Below are 15,935 nucleotides of genomic sequence, written 5' to 3'. Positions count from 1 at the left end.
TGCTTTGCTACTTCACAACAAAATGCTCTATCGTGTTGCAATCAGTGTTGGGGAGTTATGAACTACATTTAGTTCAACTAGAAATGTTTTTACATTTGGTGGTAGTCTTGGTATTGTTTTCAGTAGTTAATCACTTTTTTTCCATGTAGTGATGTAGCTAACTACTGGAAGCACACTACTTTTTTTCCCAAAATAAAATATGGGTGAAGTAGGCAAGAATGTCTTCTTTTTTGATATCAGACCTGTCTAATTCTCACTTGAAACACTTTTTGTGTGCCTAATTCTCACTTTTTGTCTTTAATTGGCTAAACTAACATTCTGTTAACATCGGACTCCAGAGTGATCTGTTCTTGCAATTTGTAGTCTATGACATTTCAGATTTAGATATGATGATTTTTGACAAAGTAGTTTGTGCATTTGTGACCTACTTTCTCTAAGTAACTTCAGTTAATTAAGCTATCTTTTTCTTAATAATTCCTCTTAAAGGTAACTTTAGTGAAGCTCACTTCTTCCAGTGTGAAGTCATTGATAGCTTGGTAAACTATATTTTCAGAGTATCTTCCCCAACACTGGTTGCAATATAAAATACAATGTTGGATATAGCAGATAACAGAAGGTGAAGGTAGATCATATTTGATCAAGAAGTGAATGCAATCTATACTGTCAGAGTCAAGTGGAATGCAATGTACTCCAGTGCCTCAACAGAATAGACAAAAAAATATTAATGTTAGAAGCAAACCTTTTGAGCAGTTATGGGGATATAATGACTCACTCCTCTATTCAAACCAGACAAAGCAGCAAAAATACATGGTGATAAAGTTTCAGGTAGAGAGGAATAAAACAGGATGGACGAAAAGGAGAAGAGAGTAAGAGACAGACAGAGAGAGGGTGTGTTTGAGTTTGAATCAGTGAGAAAGATCAGAGGATGTGGGAGTTACGAGAGAAAGAGAAAGAGAGAGAGAGACGGAGGAAGGGAGAAGAGGGAGAGTGAGTAAGAGCGAGAGAGTAGGGAGGGCTCGTGGGGGCTGGCTTTGGCAGGAACCACAGGAGGTCCAGGTAATATAAGAGGAGGCCACTGCATTAGCCATCACACACACACACACACAGTAGGACCTACCTACCCGCTGTCACCCAGTCATAATACAGGAGGTTAGCTGAGCAGCACTGAACCATGGGAAAACAGAAGATATTCATGGACAAGCTGGCACAGACTTTCCAGATCCGTAACTTGCTGCTGCGCCAGGCCATGGCAGAGTGTCTGGGTACCCTCATCCTGGTGGTAAGAGCTCTGCCATCTTTTCACCTCACTGACATCCTAGTTTACCATATCGATGTTCAAGTTATCCTCACTCAAGCCTTTCTCAGATGAGTAGATTGCATGTTTCACTGTGATGATTCGTTGCCACAAGAAATATTAGTTTGTGCGTATTCAAACCTGCAGACAAAATACTACTGCATTAACAAGAACCTGTGTATCAACTATTGTTGTTATGCCTAGATGTGAGAGTGATGGATACTGGTAAGTGAAACCAACGTTAGTGAGCTGCTCACAATAGATCTTCCTCCATGGCCCCACACCGGTCTCGAACCGGTGTTCCTCTGATCATAAACACGTGACCATCCTCCTTGACAACGTAATAACCATTTGAGTTATACAAAAGGAACTAATTGGGTTGCTCCATCGGCAATATTTCAAGCTAGATGTGGAGTGAATGTACTCTACGTTCTTAACACCATCAGATAAGTTCAGCATGGCTTTACAGCTTGTGCTAGCCTTTGCACTGCTAGCCTTTGCAAATTCTCTGGGGTCGGGAATGTGAGCCTCATTGGCACCTATAAATTACACTCCTTGAGTGTGTATGAAAATATGATTGCTCTTGTTGACGAGAACATGGACACATGATCTTTACTCTGCATAATGATCCAGGATTCACCTTGCAACCCCGTGCTCTCCTGCTGTCGTATTTGAGGGGTGTGCATGTTTACAGTCCCTAAGGAAATAGTATTTCACATTTTTCTGCCTTAAAATGAAGTTTAAAAAGGGGAAAAAATGATTTTTATTTTATTTTCTCTAGCGATATACACAACCTACCCTACATTTTCAAAGTCAAAATTTGTTATAAAAAAAGTTACGTTTTCAGATGATTTTTGCTCTAACTTTTTACCTGAGCTTTTCTCCTTTCTGTGGATATGGCCAGTGCAGGTAGTCAGAGCAGATTGGCCATACAGATAGTACGGGTAGCCATTGATTAGCTATTCAACAGTCTAATTGCTTGATAGAAGCTGTCTCCAAAAGCATGTTGGACTTACACGTTAAACATTTCGGCAACATGATGTTCAAATAAACATCTTGATTTGAATGTATTTTAAGCCTCAGCTTTTGAATTATTCCTGCAACATGCGGGTCTCGATCTCTTCCGGTATTCTCATTTAGTATGAGGGACCTTACAGTAGCACCGACGGTCTCCTATCATTTACATTCAACTGGTAAAAGTTGATTGTGATATGATTAAGTCTTTGGCTATTTTCTGTGCCTTTCTTAGACACAGCCTGGTATAAAGGTCTTGGATGGCAGAGAGCTCGGCCCTAGTGATGTATTGGGCCATCCGCACCACCCTTTGTAGAGCCTTGCGGTCAAGGGTGGTGCAGTTGCCATACCAGGCGGTGATGCAACCTGTCAAGATGCTCTCAATGGTGCAGCTGTAGAACTTCTTGAGGATCTGAGGTCCCATGTCAAATCTCTTCAGGGGGAAGAGGCACTCTTCAAGACTATGCAGGTGTGTGTGGACCATGTCAAAGGGATAATTCATGTCTTAAGGCCCATGGTGACAGAATCCACAATAATCCATTATTTACTTCTGGTTACAACCTGGAGTTAGCATATTAGCATCGTCAGATTTCGTGAATGTAATACGACAGACCGACGTTAGAAAAAGCTGCACCCGCAAGCCAAAACGTTAACAAATACTCACAAAGAACCTGACCGTGTTTAATTCCCTTCGAGACTAGGTATTTTTGCAATAAAAGTCACATTTTCGAATGTTTGATACCTTCTATGTTTACTGTTCAGTTTTGTTCACACCTGGTAATCAATCCAAGTCTATTTCCTGCCCCAGGGGGAGTGTCTTTACTCGCATCACTTTTAGCTAGCTACGCCCCATTGTTTGGACATTAGAACCTTGTTTGTTAGGGAGAGATAATAAACGAAAGAACTGAGATATGCCTGACTACTTAGAGGAAGAGGCAGAGCCCCCTCCTGTTTCCTGTAGTCCACGTTCAGCTCATTGGTCTTGCTGATGTTGAAGGAGAGATTGTTGTCTCTGACCTCCCTGTAGGCTGTCTCATCGCTGTCATGCTACCACCGTCGTGTCATCATGATGGTGTTGGAGTCATGCGTGGCCACGCAGTCGTGGGTGAAAAGGGAGTACAGGAGAGGGCTAAGCACCCCCCCCCCCCAGTGAGCCCCCCCGTGTTGAGGGTCAGTGTGACCAGAGGTGTTGCTGCCTACTTGTAGCTTGGAGGGGGACTATTATGTTGAATGCTGAGCTATAGTCCATTAACAGCATTCTCACATATGTTCTCCTCTTGTCCAGGTGGGAAATTGCCATCTGTGGATCTGTTGAATTGGATTGTTGTGTGTGTGTGTGTGTGTGTGTGTAGAGCTTTAAATTGGCTTTAATGGAACTGACAGATAAAATCTTCCCTCGGTTACTGACAGACCTTAGCCATCCGCCATGTTAAATAAACAAACAGGAAAAACTAAACAACCCCTGCAATTTTTTTTTTGTTATCTTGCTCTAGCAGTAAATGGCCACTTAAGAAAATGGATAGTAGTACTTTAAGCACCTACCAGATAATACAGCCAGTGTAGCCAACAACCTGCAGGCTTTTTAGGCAGTTAAGTTTCACTTTCTTTGGTCAGAGAGAAAACAGTTGTTAGGGAGATGACTCAGTCTTACTCACGGTCACAGGCTATCTCACACCTTTTTTACAAAGCGTTTCTTCATTGCCTAATGTTATTGCAGTACATTCTCTCACGCTGCGACAAGACCTCTACCCATCGACGTCCATCTAGAAATGGCCTTGCATTTGGTTTCGCTAAAACGGGACCAACTTTCAGCGTCGGAAAAGTAACACAAGTGTCAAACTCGTTGCACCGGTTAAGTGTTGTCGTTACAAGTACCATTTTATTATAAGATTGTTAATGGACGTAGACAGGCGTTGCACTGCTAATAGAACAATGATGTAAATCTCCAGCAGGAGCATGGATGGAAAAGCACTGTGTATTAAACCTGTTACGTCTTTGTCTAAGGCACTAGTAGCGGGTGTGGCATGTCTATTTAATAAGTGCTATGTCAAACATGGACTGCAGTATTGGGAGTGACAGCAACAGCGCAATGGGTGAAACCTGAACATGCCAAATATATTCACGCCCTCCAGGACATATATAGACGTCACCTGTCGTCAAGATATACTAATGACTGAGTAATGTAATGACTGCGTGAACAGACAGGCGCTCTCGACTGATACTCAGGTAAAGGGAGGCGAAGGAATGGGCAGGGTGTGTTTATGTACGTGTGTGTTTGTCATGCACAGAGCTATACCCCTGCATATGGAGAACAGATCTCAGCAATGGCAGGATTTGGATTTACAAAAAGTAACGTACATTTTTTAAAGTTGCTTTTTCGCACAACTTTGAACCTAAATCCAATGACATGGTGACATTAGTTGTTGATTTCGTGTTGAATTCACCTGAGTTGACAACTTAACCAAATGTAAATCAAAACTAAAAGTTGAACTGAAGACTGTTCCCAGTGGACTACCCGTGTCACCTTTGTGTGACAGGTGGTTGGACACATGTCCTTCTGGCCCCAGCGATGGTGTGCATGTGCACCATCCAGGGAACAATGCAGTCCTTACATAAACCGAAGAGCTAAGGGGGGGGGATGAAAACAACAGCAATAAGCTTTCTCTTTATATGAAAGAGTCATTGTGTGCTATTCTTTGCTTAAATTGAAGGGATGAGACACCACATGCTGCCACACGAAACCATGGCTTACCACCCCAAATCAGGACTTTCCATACCAGGAGTGATGCTCCACTGGGAAAAGTTTGACGACTGAAGAAGTCGTCACAGTATTTTATTCACACACTTCCCTCTTCATTTCCTTTTGTCCCAATAACAGTTTTAATGTATCTGGATGTTGGAAAAGACTGGCGGCATCAAAAGCTACCCCGGAATTTCCTCTCCCTGTGACTTCTTCCCTCCCTCCATTGCTGTTCACTAAAAGGGAACGCATGAGTGACCAGGTGTATCGGTAGACACTCAGAATGAGGACACAGCATGAACTGCCTGACAGTCTGGGGGAGTAAGTGTGCAATGTATTCATGTAATGTCATGGCGTAATGCTGTCATGACGTGCTGCCGCTATCACCACCAGGCCACTTAGAGAGCTGTGATTTAATTTAGGTTATTATCCTGTTAGATGCCGTCTTTTAAAGTCATTTCTTACGGCGTCATGAATCTTAGTGAATAACCTTTTGGTGGAATTTGATCAGGCTAATTCAGTTGGCATTTGGCTCCATACTGACATGTTATCAGATGCTTCTGACATTAAGATCCCTTTGACATTTAACTTCATGTCTAACTAAAGATGGGCCCCTCTGAAGATGTTGTATTTTTCCAGCTAATCGGAAGCATGAGGCCCGCGGGGCTAATCAGGAGCCAGAGTTTACACTGACCCCAGCGATGTTAAACTACCCACTAGATGCCAAGCCTTCTGTCGAGACGACAGTTCCTTGCAGCTCATCTCAACCAATGTGCCCTGTGGTCTGAAAGCAAACACACATATATACAAGTCGGTGTGCAAACACACAATGCGGTATGACCACCTTGGCAACTCTATAGCTAATTCACGACCATGACAGCAGCTCCCGACTTCTTCTCACTGTATCAATCCTCGTTTCCATTCTAGAGCATATAAAACACGGTGTTTCCTGCCAGCATATTCATATCAGGGCGGAAATATGTAGTACACTTGTTTTTATCAGATACATCGGTATCTGAAAAATGCCCATCATTTGGCCTGGGACCATCAAATGTCAACACGGACAACAATTTCACAATTTCCTCCCCTCATACCTGTTAATACACAATAGAGCCCATTTAAATCATCATGGCGACCAGTTTCACTGATAATGATTGTATCCCCTTTCTGACCTGCACATACCTTCAGGGATGAAAAGTATTACATCTAGGATATCCATTTGTGTAACATGTATACTGACAAATCCTCTTGAGTGACCTCTAGAGTCGCCTGCGAAAGTATTCACCCCCCTTGGCATTTTTCCTATTTTGTTGCCTTACAACCTGGAATTAAGAGATTTTTTTTTGGGGGGGGGGGGGGGGTTGTATCATTTGATTTACACAACATGCCGACCACTTTGAAGATGCAAAATACTTGTTTATTGTGAAACAAACAAGAAATAAGACAAAACTAGACACTGGGATTTTTGCCCATTCTTCGAGGCAAAACTACTCCAGCTCCTTCAAGTTGGATGGGTTCTGCTGATGTACAGCAATCTTTAAGTCATACCACAGATTCTCAATTGGATTGAGGCCTGGGCTTTGACTAGGCCATTCAAAGACATTTAAATGTTTCCCCTTAAACCACTCGAGTGTTGCTTTAGCAGTATGCTTAGGGTCATTGTCCTGCTGGAAGGTGAACCTCAGCCCCAGTCTCAAATCTCTGGAAGACTGAAACGGGTTTCGCTCCTGTATTTAGCACCATCTATCATTTTTTCAATGCTGACCAGTTTCCCAGTCCCTGACACTGAAAAACATCCCCACAGCATGAGGCTGCCACCACCATGCTTCACCGTGGTGTTCTCGGGGTGATGAGAGGTGTTGGGTTTGCGCCAGACATAACGTTTTCCATAATGGCCAAAAAGCTCAATATTAGTCTCATCTGACCAGAGTACCTTCTTCCATATATTTGGCGATTCTCCCACATGCCTTTTGTCGAAGACCAAACGTGTTTGCTTATTTTTTTTCTTCAAGCAATGGCTTTTTTTCTGGACACTCTAAAGCCCAGCTCTGTGGATTGTACAATTTAAAGTGGTCCTATGGACAGATACTCCAATGTCCGCTGTGGAGCTTTGCAGCTCCTTCAGGATTATCTTTGGTCTCTTTGTTGTCTCTCTGATTAATGCCCTCCTTGCCAGGTCCTTGAGTTTTTCCCTCTCTTGGCAGGTTTGTTGTCGTGCCATATTCTTTAAATTTTTTAATAATCAATTTAATGGTGCTCTGTGGGATGTTCAAAGTTTCAGATATTATTTTATAACCCAACCCTGATCTGTACTTCTCCACAACTTTGTCCCTGACCTGTTTGGAGAGCTCCCTGGTCTTCATGGTGCCGCTTGCTTGGTGGTGCCGCTTGCTTAGTAATGTTGCAGACTCTGGGGCTTTTCAGAACAGGTGTATACATACTGAGAACATGTGATACTTAGATTGCACATAGGTGGACTTTAACTAATTATGTGACTTCTGAAGGTAATTGGATGCACCAGATCTTACTTAAGGGCTTCATAGCAAAGTGGGTGAAGACATATTACATGCATCACTTTTCCATTAAAAAAAATAAAAAATAAAAATTGAAGTTTTTTTTTTCAATTTTTTACTTCACCAATAGGGACTGTTTTGTGTATGTCCATTACATGAAATCGAAATAAAAATCCATTTAAATTACAGGTTCTAATGCAACAAAATAGGAAAAAACTACAATAGGGATGAATACTTTTGCAAGGCACTGTATATTAACTGTATGTGTGTTTACATAGCAAGGAGTAAATGTTTGGCTCTGCTCTGGCTTTAAACACACCGAGTGCACCTCATATGCAGTCTTTACAATCTTTTTTTACAGGCAATGTTGATGATCATTGTTTGTTGGTACCCATGTTATTTTTTGTTTGTTTCTTCCCTCTCTTGACAGATGTTTGGTTGTGGTGCAGTGGCTCAACTGGTGCTTAGTGGAGGATCTCATGGCATGTTCCTAACTGTCAACTTTGCATTCGGCTTCGCTGCCACCCTAGGGATCCTGGTCTGTGGCCAGGTATCAGGTACAAACCTCATATCAGCAATACATGCACATTAATTAACTCACCAACATGTTTAGGTGTAGAGGTTCTCCTTGAGCGGATTTGTTACCATGAGTTATTCCAAGGCTGAGTCATGTCTCTAAGTCATGATCCTAAATGTCTGTCCCGCTTTAATGTTAACAATCTGTCAACATGTGTTTTTTCCTAGGAGGCCATCTCAATCCGGCAGTAACCTTTGCCCTCTGCCTGCTTGGGAGAGATCGCTGGAGAAAGTTTCCAGTCTACTTTGTCTTCCAGACACTGGGAGCTTTCCTGGGCTCCGGGATCATCTTTGGTCTGTACTATGGTGAGTCCTCGGAACTGTCCATGGATGGACAGGAAAGCATCTGTCGGAGTCAACTCTTTAAAAAGTCTTAACTTCTTGCGTCGAGCCATCCCGGATCTGGGATCGTGAATACAGCCTCAAGCTCATTACCATAACGCAACGTTAACTATTCATGAAAATCGCAAATGAAATGAAATTAATATGCTAGCTCTCAAGCTTAGCCTTTTGTTAACAACACTGTCATCTTAGATTTTCAAAATATGCTTCTCAAATAGCAAAACAAGCATTTGTGTAACAGCTAGCGCAGCTAGCATAGCATTTAGCGTTAGCAATAGCAGGCAACATTTTCACAAAAAACAGAAAATCATTCAAATAAAATCATTACCTTTGAAGAACTTCAGATGTTTTCAATGAGGAGACTCTCAGTTAGATAGCAAATGCTCAGTTTTTCCTGAAAGATTATTTGTTTAGGAGAAATTGCTCCGTTTGGTGCGTCTCGTTTGGCTACCAAAAAAAATAAAATATTCAGTCTTCAAAACGCCAAACTTTTTTCCAAATTAACTCCATAATATTGACTGAAACATGGTAAACGTTGTTTAGAATCAATCCTCAAGGTGTTTTTCACATATCTCTTCATGATATATCCTTCGTTGAAAGCCTCCTCTCTCCTCTCAATCACTGGATGACCGGGCGGAACCCTGGTAAATGTAGTCTCTTATGGCCAATCTTCCAATGATATGCCTACAAATACGTCACAATGCTGCAGACACCTTGGAGAAACGATAGAAAGGGCAGGCTCATTCCCGGCGCATTCACAGCCATATAAGGAGACAATGGAAAACAGAGCTTCAAAAATTCTGCCCATTTCCTGGTTGAAGTTTCATCTTGGTTTCGCCTGTAGCATGAGTTCTGTGGCACTCACAGATAATATCTTTGCAGTTTTGGAAACCTTAGAGTGTTTTCTTTCCAAAGCTGCCAATTATATGCATAGTCGAGCATCTTTTCGTGACAAAATATTGCGCTTAAAACGGGCACGTTTTTTTATCCATAAATTAAAAGAGCGCCCCCTATATCCAAGAAGTTAACTTAAGGTTGAATCTGTGTATAGCGTAACACCTCGTTACAGTTGATGTTATATCATAATGTGTGTGTGTTCTCCTCTCAGACGCTCTGTTGAACTATGCTGGAGAACTCATTGTTACCGGGCCCAACGCCACCGCTGGCATCTTCGCCACCTACCCTGGCAAACATCTCACATTGGTCAACGGCTTCTTCGACCAGGTAAGCCCCGTTCTTCCGCATACAACCCCCAAACTGGTTGGATCAGGAATTAGAACTACTAGTATATTCGGAGTTCTCCATGTTAATGGAGGTATCTCTATCCCAGACGATTGGCACTGCAGCATTGATCGTCTGTATCCTGGCCATCGTGGACCCCCATAACAATCCCATTCCCCAGGGCCTGGAGGCCTTCACGGTGGGCTTTGTGGTGCTGGTCATCGGCCTGTCCATGGGCTTCAACTCTGGCTACGCTGTCAACCCTGCCAGGGACCTGGGGCCACGCCTCTTTACCGCTCTGGCAGGCTGGGGCACCGAGGTCTTCACGTGAGTCCTCCCACAATCCTCTTTCTCTCTCTGCATGCATCTGGTTCTCTCTTCACCTCTCTGCCCTCTTCACATGTATTCTACCACTCTGTATCCATTTCCTGGTTAGAGGTTTGTACATTATTGATATAACAATGAAACAAAATGGGAGATGGAGACGATGGATCAAATGGGTAAAAGCAGAGGAGGCAAAGATGAAGAAATAATCTTCTCTCTCGCACAACTTCTTGGATATGTCTCTCTCTCACTCTCTCGCTCTCTTTCTCTCAGTGCCAACAAGTGCTGGTTCCTGGTGCCCATCTTCGCCCCATTCCTGGGCGCCATCATTGGTGTGGTGGTCTATCAGCTGATGGTTGGCTTTCATCAGGAGGGTGAGGTTCGTGACAGGAAGAGCCAGGATGAGAGAGTCAAACTGACCAACATCAACTCAAAGGACGCCCTAAAAGAAGAGATGTTATGAGCCTCAAAACCTCCAGCATCCTCCATTCTCCACCACTACCACTACCAGCATCCTATACCCCTAAACTCAGCCTCAGTGGGGTACAGTATGGTCTCCTTGAGGGCCGGTGGGTCCCTTTTCACTCTTAACTCCGACAGCTGTGTGTCTGTTAGTCTGTAAGGAGACAACTACAGTACGCACGCAAATTATGGACCTCAATCTTTCTCTATAATGTTGCCACAGTATATCTATCTCTAGGCGTCCTTTGTCTTACATTGTAGCTGCATAGTGTCCTTAAGTAAGAGGGGAGGAAGTAAACACTCAAACACAGAATTATATTAATTCAAAATGTTTGGAAATAATCAAAGTTTATAACCTAGTGTCTTTATCTCTTCTGTTTGGACCGTATTTGATGTTTTATACTAACATAGCGTTTTAATGATTCCGTTGTATTTATATGCTGTGGACAGATAGTACATGTGTCCCGATCAAATGAAATGTGTATGTTTTAGTGAGTCCATGAATTTCAATGTCAACCAGAGGCCTCATGCCATAAGATTTTTATACTTTATTTTTTATTAATTACTAAACTTAATTTTTAAGCCCATGTTTTATCAGAATTATTTATAAAAAGATCTGTCAGTGGGTTTCTCCCTAGTAAGCGGTTGCTTCCAAGGTGCACTATGGCGCAAAGATATGCTTGGCAGGATGCTATATACTCTAGTGTCTGCAGACAGAATCGTCACTGGAGGAGGAGAGGGGAATGTTGAGTGACACACACAGATTTGATTTCAGCTGCAGGTGAGGGGCAGGACTTGATTATAAATGAATTTGATCAAGCTATGTAGCCTATTGATTCCTTCTTGATGAATTAATTAATCTCTGTAATACTAGCCACATAGCAATTTTATTAACTTGCTTTAGCTAGCCAGCTAGAAAGGTTCCCAATCTCCCAGCCCCATAACTAGCTACCAAGCCATTTCAGGCTATCAATCAAGTTAGAGTAGCTTGTCTATCTTAGCCGGCATGCCTGCCGACAAGGTTGCTAGTCTTTAGGGTTATAATACTATATACCAGTGTGGCAGTTGTACTAAACTCCTAAGGCATAAAGGTTCTAAGGAATCAATGAGCATCATTCATTAAAATGGCAATTGAACAGGTAAAGAGGTACACTTAAATAACCTATGCAGAACAATATACATCTTTTTTTTATAATATATTTTTACATAGAATTAGGCATAATGATTATGCCTCTAGATTGCAGGAAAAAGCTGTTTCAGGTGTTTGAAAAATGTTGTTTAGCAGATGTTATTGTGGGTGTAGCGAAATGCTTGTGTTCATAGTTCCAACAGTGCAGTAATATCTAATAATACACACAACTCTAAAAGTAAAATAATGGAAGTATGAATTATATAAATATTAGGATGAGCAATGTCGGTGTCCGGAATATGTGTGTATATATACAGGGTTGGGGAGTAACGGATTACATGTCATTGGTTACATGTAAGGGACCCCAAAAAACTGTAAATGTACCAGTCAAAAGTTTGGACAAACCTACTCATTCAAGGGTTTTTCTTTATTTTTACTATTTTCTACATGGTAAAATAATAATGAAGACATCAAAACTATGAAATAACACATATGGAATCATGTAGTAACCAAAAAAGTGTTAAACGAATCAAAATATATTTGAGATTCTTCAAAGTAGCCACCCTTTGCCTTGATGACAGCTTTGCACACGTTTGGCATTCTCTCAACCAGCTTCATTAGGTAGTCACATGGAATGCATTGAAATTAACATGTGTTTCTTGTTAAAAGTGAATTTGTGGAATTTCTCTCCTTCTTAATGTGCTTGAGCCAATCAGTTGTGTTGTGACAAGGTAGGAGTGGTATACAGAAGATAGCCCTATTTGGTGAAAGGCCAAGTCCATATTATGGCAAGAACAGCTCAAATAAGTGCTGGGTCCTGGTGCTCATCTTTGCCTCATTCCTGGACGTCATCATTGGTGTGGTGGTCTATCAGCTGATGGTTGGCTTCCATCAGGAGGGAGAGGTTTGCGACAGGAAGAGCCAAGAGGAGAGAGTCAAACTGATCAACATCAACCCAAAGGACGCCCTAAAGTAAGAGATGGTATGAGCCTCAAAACCAACCAGCATCCCCACCAGCATATGTGGGAACTCCTTCAAGACTGTTGGAAAAGCATTCCAGGTGAAGCTGGTTGAGAGAATGCCAAGCATGTGCAAAGCTGTCATCAACGCAAAGGGTGGCTACTTTGAATAATCTCAAATATATAAAATATATTTTGATTTGTTAAACACTTTTTTGGTTACTACATGATTCCATAGGTGTTATTTCATAGTTTTGATGTCTTCACTATAATTCTACAATGTAGAAAATAGTAAAAATAAAGAAAAACCCTTGAATGAGTAGCTGTGTCCAAACGTCTGACCGGTACTGTGTATATCTATGTGTGTGTGTGTGTGTGTGTGTGTGTGTGTGTGTGTGTGTGTGTGTGTGTGTGTGTGTGTGTGTGTGTGTGTATGTGTGTGTGTTTTCTGCATACCTCTTTACCTTTTACCTGTCCAATTATCCTTTTAACGAGGATGTCAATTCTGACTGTTGTCAATCACACATCTCAATGCACTGCACTAACATGACTAGGATATTACATCCAAATTGCAACACAGTACATGGGATCATAACACACATCCTCAATACATGTGGTATATATCATGGCATCATAATTGATACACAAATATCATGATATTATCATAAAGTGGCAGATTACATTTTAAACAAAGTCTTTTTCTGAGCTGTCTGTATGTTACTGATCATCCGTGTGTCTTTTTTCATAGTTTTGATGCCTTATTATTATTCTACAATGTAGAAATAGTAAAAATAAAGAAAAATCCTTGAATGAGTAGGTGTGTCCAAACTTTTGACTGGTACTGTATATATATATATATCCATTGATACTTGAAGAATATAACTTATAAATGCCTCATGAGCTTAGTTCAACTGTCACACTCCATGAGAACCCAAAACATAAGCTTGTTTTACGCCAATGTTTGTAACATGGTTAAAAATATACTTTTTATATAATGGATGGCCAGTCCTTGCATCAATAGCTCTGTCTATTCATCTGAGAGTGGTTATAATTCTCCAGGCCCATCCCTCATCTTTTTACTAAAACAGAGGCGGGCTGACCGTTTTGTTATTGTTTCATCTGTGGATTTGCCCTTTAATAAATCCTCTACTGACTCCCCATCCCACATGCGGGAGCGTAATCATCGCCTGACACTAATTAGCATAACGCAACGGACATAAATATCCCTAGAAAATATTCCTATTCATGAAAATCACAAATGAAATATATTGAGACACAGCCTTTTGTTAATCACCCTGTCATCTCAGATTTTCAGATTTTCTAAATATGCTTTACAGCCAAAGCTAGACAAGCATTAAGTTTATCGATAGCCTAGCATAGCATTTTGTCCAGCTAGCAGCAGGTAACTTGGTCACGGAAATCAGAAAAGCAATCAAATTAAATCGTTTACCTTTGAGTAGCTTCGGATGTCTTCATTCACGAGACTCTCAGTTAGATGGCAGATGTTCCTTTTCTCCCAAAATACTATTTTTGTAGGCGAAATAGCTCCGTTTGTTCTTCACGTTTGGCTGAGAAATCGCCCGGAAATTGCAGTCACGAAACGGCGAAAAATATTCCAAATTAATTCCAAATAATATCGACAGAAATGGCAAACGTTGTTTATAATCAATCCTCAAGGTGTTTTTCAAATATCTATTCGATAATACATCCATCGGGATAATTCGTTTTTCAGTAGGACCGATTGGAGTAATGGCTACCTCTGTATTTTACGGAGAATCTCTCTGGGGGCATCAGGTGACCACTGACCACTTTCGCAATGTAGCCGCCTACGGCTATTCTTCAACATAAATGCATAAAACTACGTCACAATGCTGTAGACACCTTGGGGAATACATAGAAAGCGTAATCTGGTTGATGGCTCATTCACAGCTCAATAGGGACTCATTGGAACGCAGCGCTTTTAAAATATGGTGCACTTCCGGATTGGATTTTTCTCAGGCTTTCGCCTGCAACATCATGTCTGTTATACTCACAGACAATATCTTTACAGTTTTGGAAACGTTAGATTGTTTTCTATGACAATTAAATGCATATTCTAGCATCTTGTCCTGACAAAATATCCTGTTTAAAACGGGAACGTTTTTTTTCCAAAAATGATAATACTCCCCCTAGAGTCGCAACAGGTTTTAAACAGCTGCAAATTATCAAGATAACAAAGTGTCACCAAATAAAAGGTTAAAGGCCTATAGCAAATGCAGCAGCATATGGCATTCATTTTTCACATGTAAATAGCACTTTTCAGTAGTGCTCAAAGCAGGCCATTCCATGAGTGCAGCATTTCTTTTTCAACTCGAATCAATGAGCCCAATCAGTCCTTCATGACAACAGAGTAGGGTTTGCTAATAAATCCTTAGTTTTGGGGTCATGCTCAGGTAAAAAAATTAGGCTAATCTATACTTCCATATTTCCAAGTGGTATAACATTTATTTGGCATAATTTAATCGTATTATTATATGTAGTAGAAAGTGCTGGGTTAGAAGAAGCCCACATAACTAACCCATAAAGTAAAATGTAACATCCTTATATGGCCAGCTAGGTAAACTTTAACATTGATTTATCCTGCAATAGATGTCGTTCAATTGGTAACATACATTTTGTCTTCTTCTAATGTCTCTTAAAGGGAAAGTAATCTAAAAGTAACAGAATGTAATCAGATTGCGTTACTGACTTTGGGTAATCAAAAAGTTACGTTACTGATTACAATTTCGGACAGGTAACTAGTAACTGGAACTGATTACATTTAGAAAGTAATCTACCCAACCCTGTGTGTGTGTGTGTGTGTGTGTGTGTGTGTGTGTGTGTGTGTGTGTGTGTGAGTGTGTGTGTGTGTGTGTATATATAGCGTTCAAGCAGCATCCTTTGATTGTTTCATGGCGACACAGCCCTTTGACATCTCATGGGTCAGAGAGGTGATTACCACTCTGTTCCGTTCCTTCATCAGCCAAACCTGATGGCTTTCCCAACATATGAATACAATTGAGTTCATTGGGTTCGATTGCCAGCATTTCTTGCTCGTGAATATTTGCAGTATTAAGACATGTCAATAAAACCATTGCCGTGTGTGAACTTTATGTGTACTGTTTTCTGTAGTTTCATGTGGCACTCTACATGTACTATTTTTACAGTCAATCAGTTTGTGGTCAAACTGTTGAATTCTGTACTCTGAAAGCAGAAAACACATGACCTGGCTCTTGGTTTTCAATTGGAGAATCTGTGCCTTGTGTGTCACTCTATGGTGCTAAATGCCTGTGTTGTAAGGCCATTTGTATTTTGTTAGTTGGTCCAGGGATATTGTTTTTAC

At 41.1% G+C, this 15,935-nt stretch overlaps 1 protein-coding gene across 1 annotated transcript; it reads left to right on the top strand.

Moving 5' to 3' along the window:
• The first annotated feature begins 997 nt into the window (after positions 1-997).
• Positions 998-15,700, top strand: LOC109895619 (aquaporin-3-like). Its single transcript, XM_020489471.2, has 6 exons — positions 998-1,279; positions 7,992-8,118; positions 8,306-8,443; positions 9,588-9,703; positions 9,810-10,027; positions 10,298-15,700. The coding sequence occupies exons 1-6, from the start codon at positions 1,172-1,174 to the stop codon at positions 10,485-10,487; spliced, it is 897 nt and encodes a 298-aa protein (XP_020345060.1). The 5' UTR covers positions 998-1,171; the 3' UTR covers positions 10,488-15,700.
• The last annotated feature ends 235 nt before the right edge of the window (positions 15,701-15,935 follow it).

The sequence above is a fragment of the Oncorhynchus kisutch genome, linkage group LG8, assembly GCF_002021735.2.
Source record: "Oncorhynchus kisutch isolate 150728-3 linkage group LG8, Okis_V2, whole genome shotgun sequence".
NCBI classification, from domain to species: Eukaryota; Metazoa; Chordata; class Actinopteri; order Salmoniformes; family Salmonidae; genus Oncorhynchus; species Oncorhynchus kisutch.
Note: the sequence above shows the minus strand (reverse complement) of the source record. Positions and strands in the feature narration are given on the sequence as shown.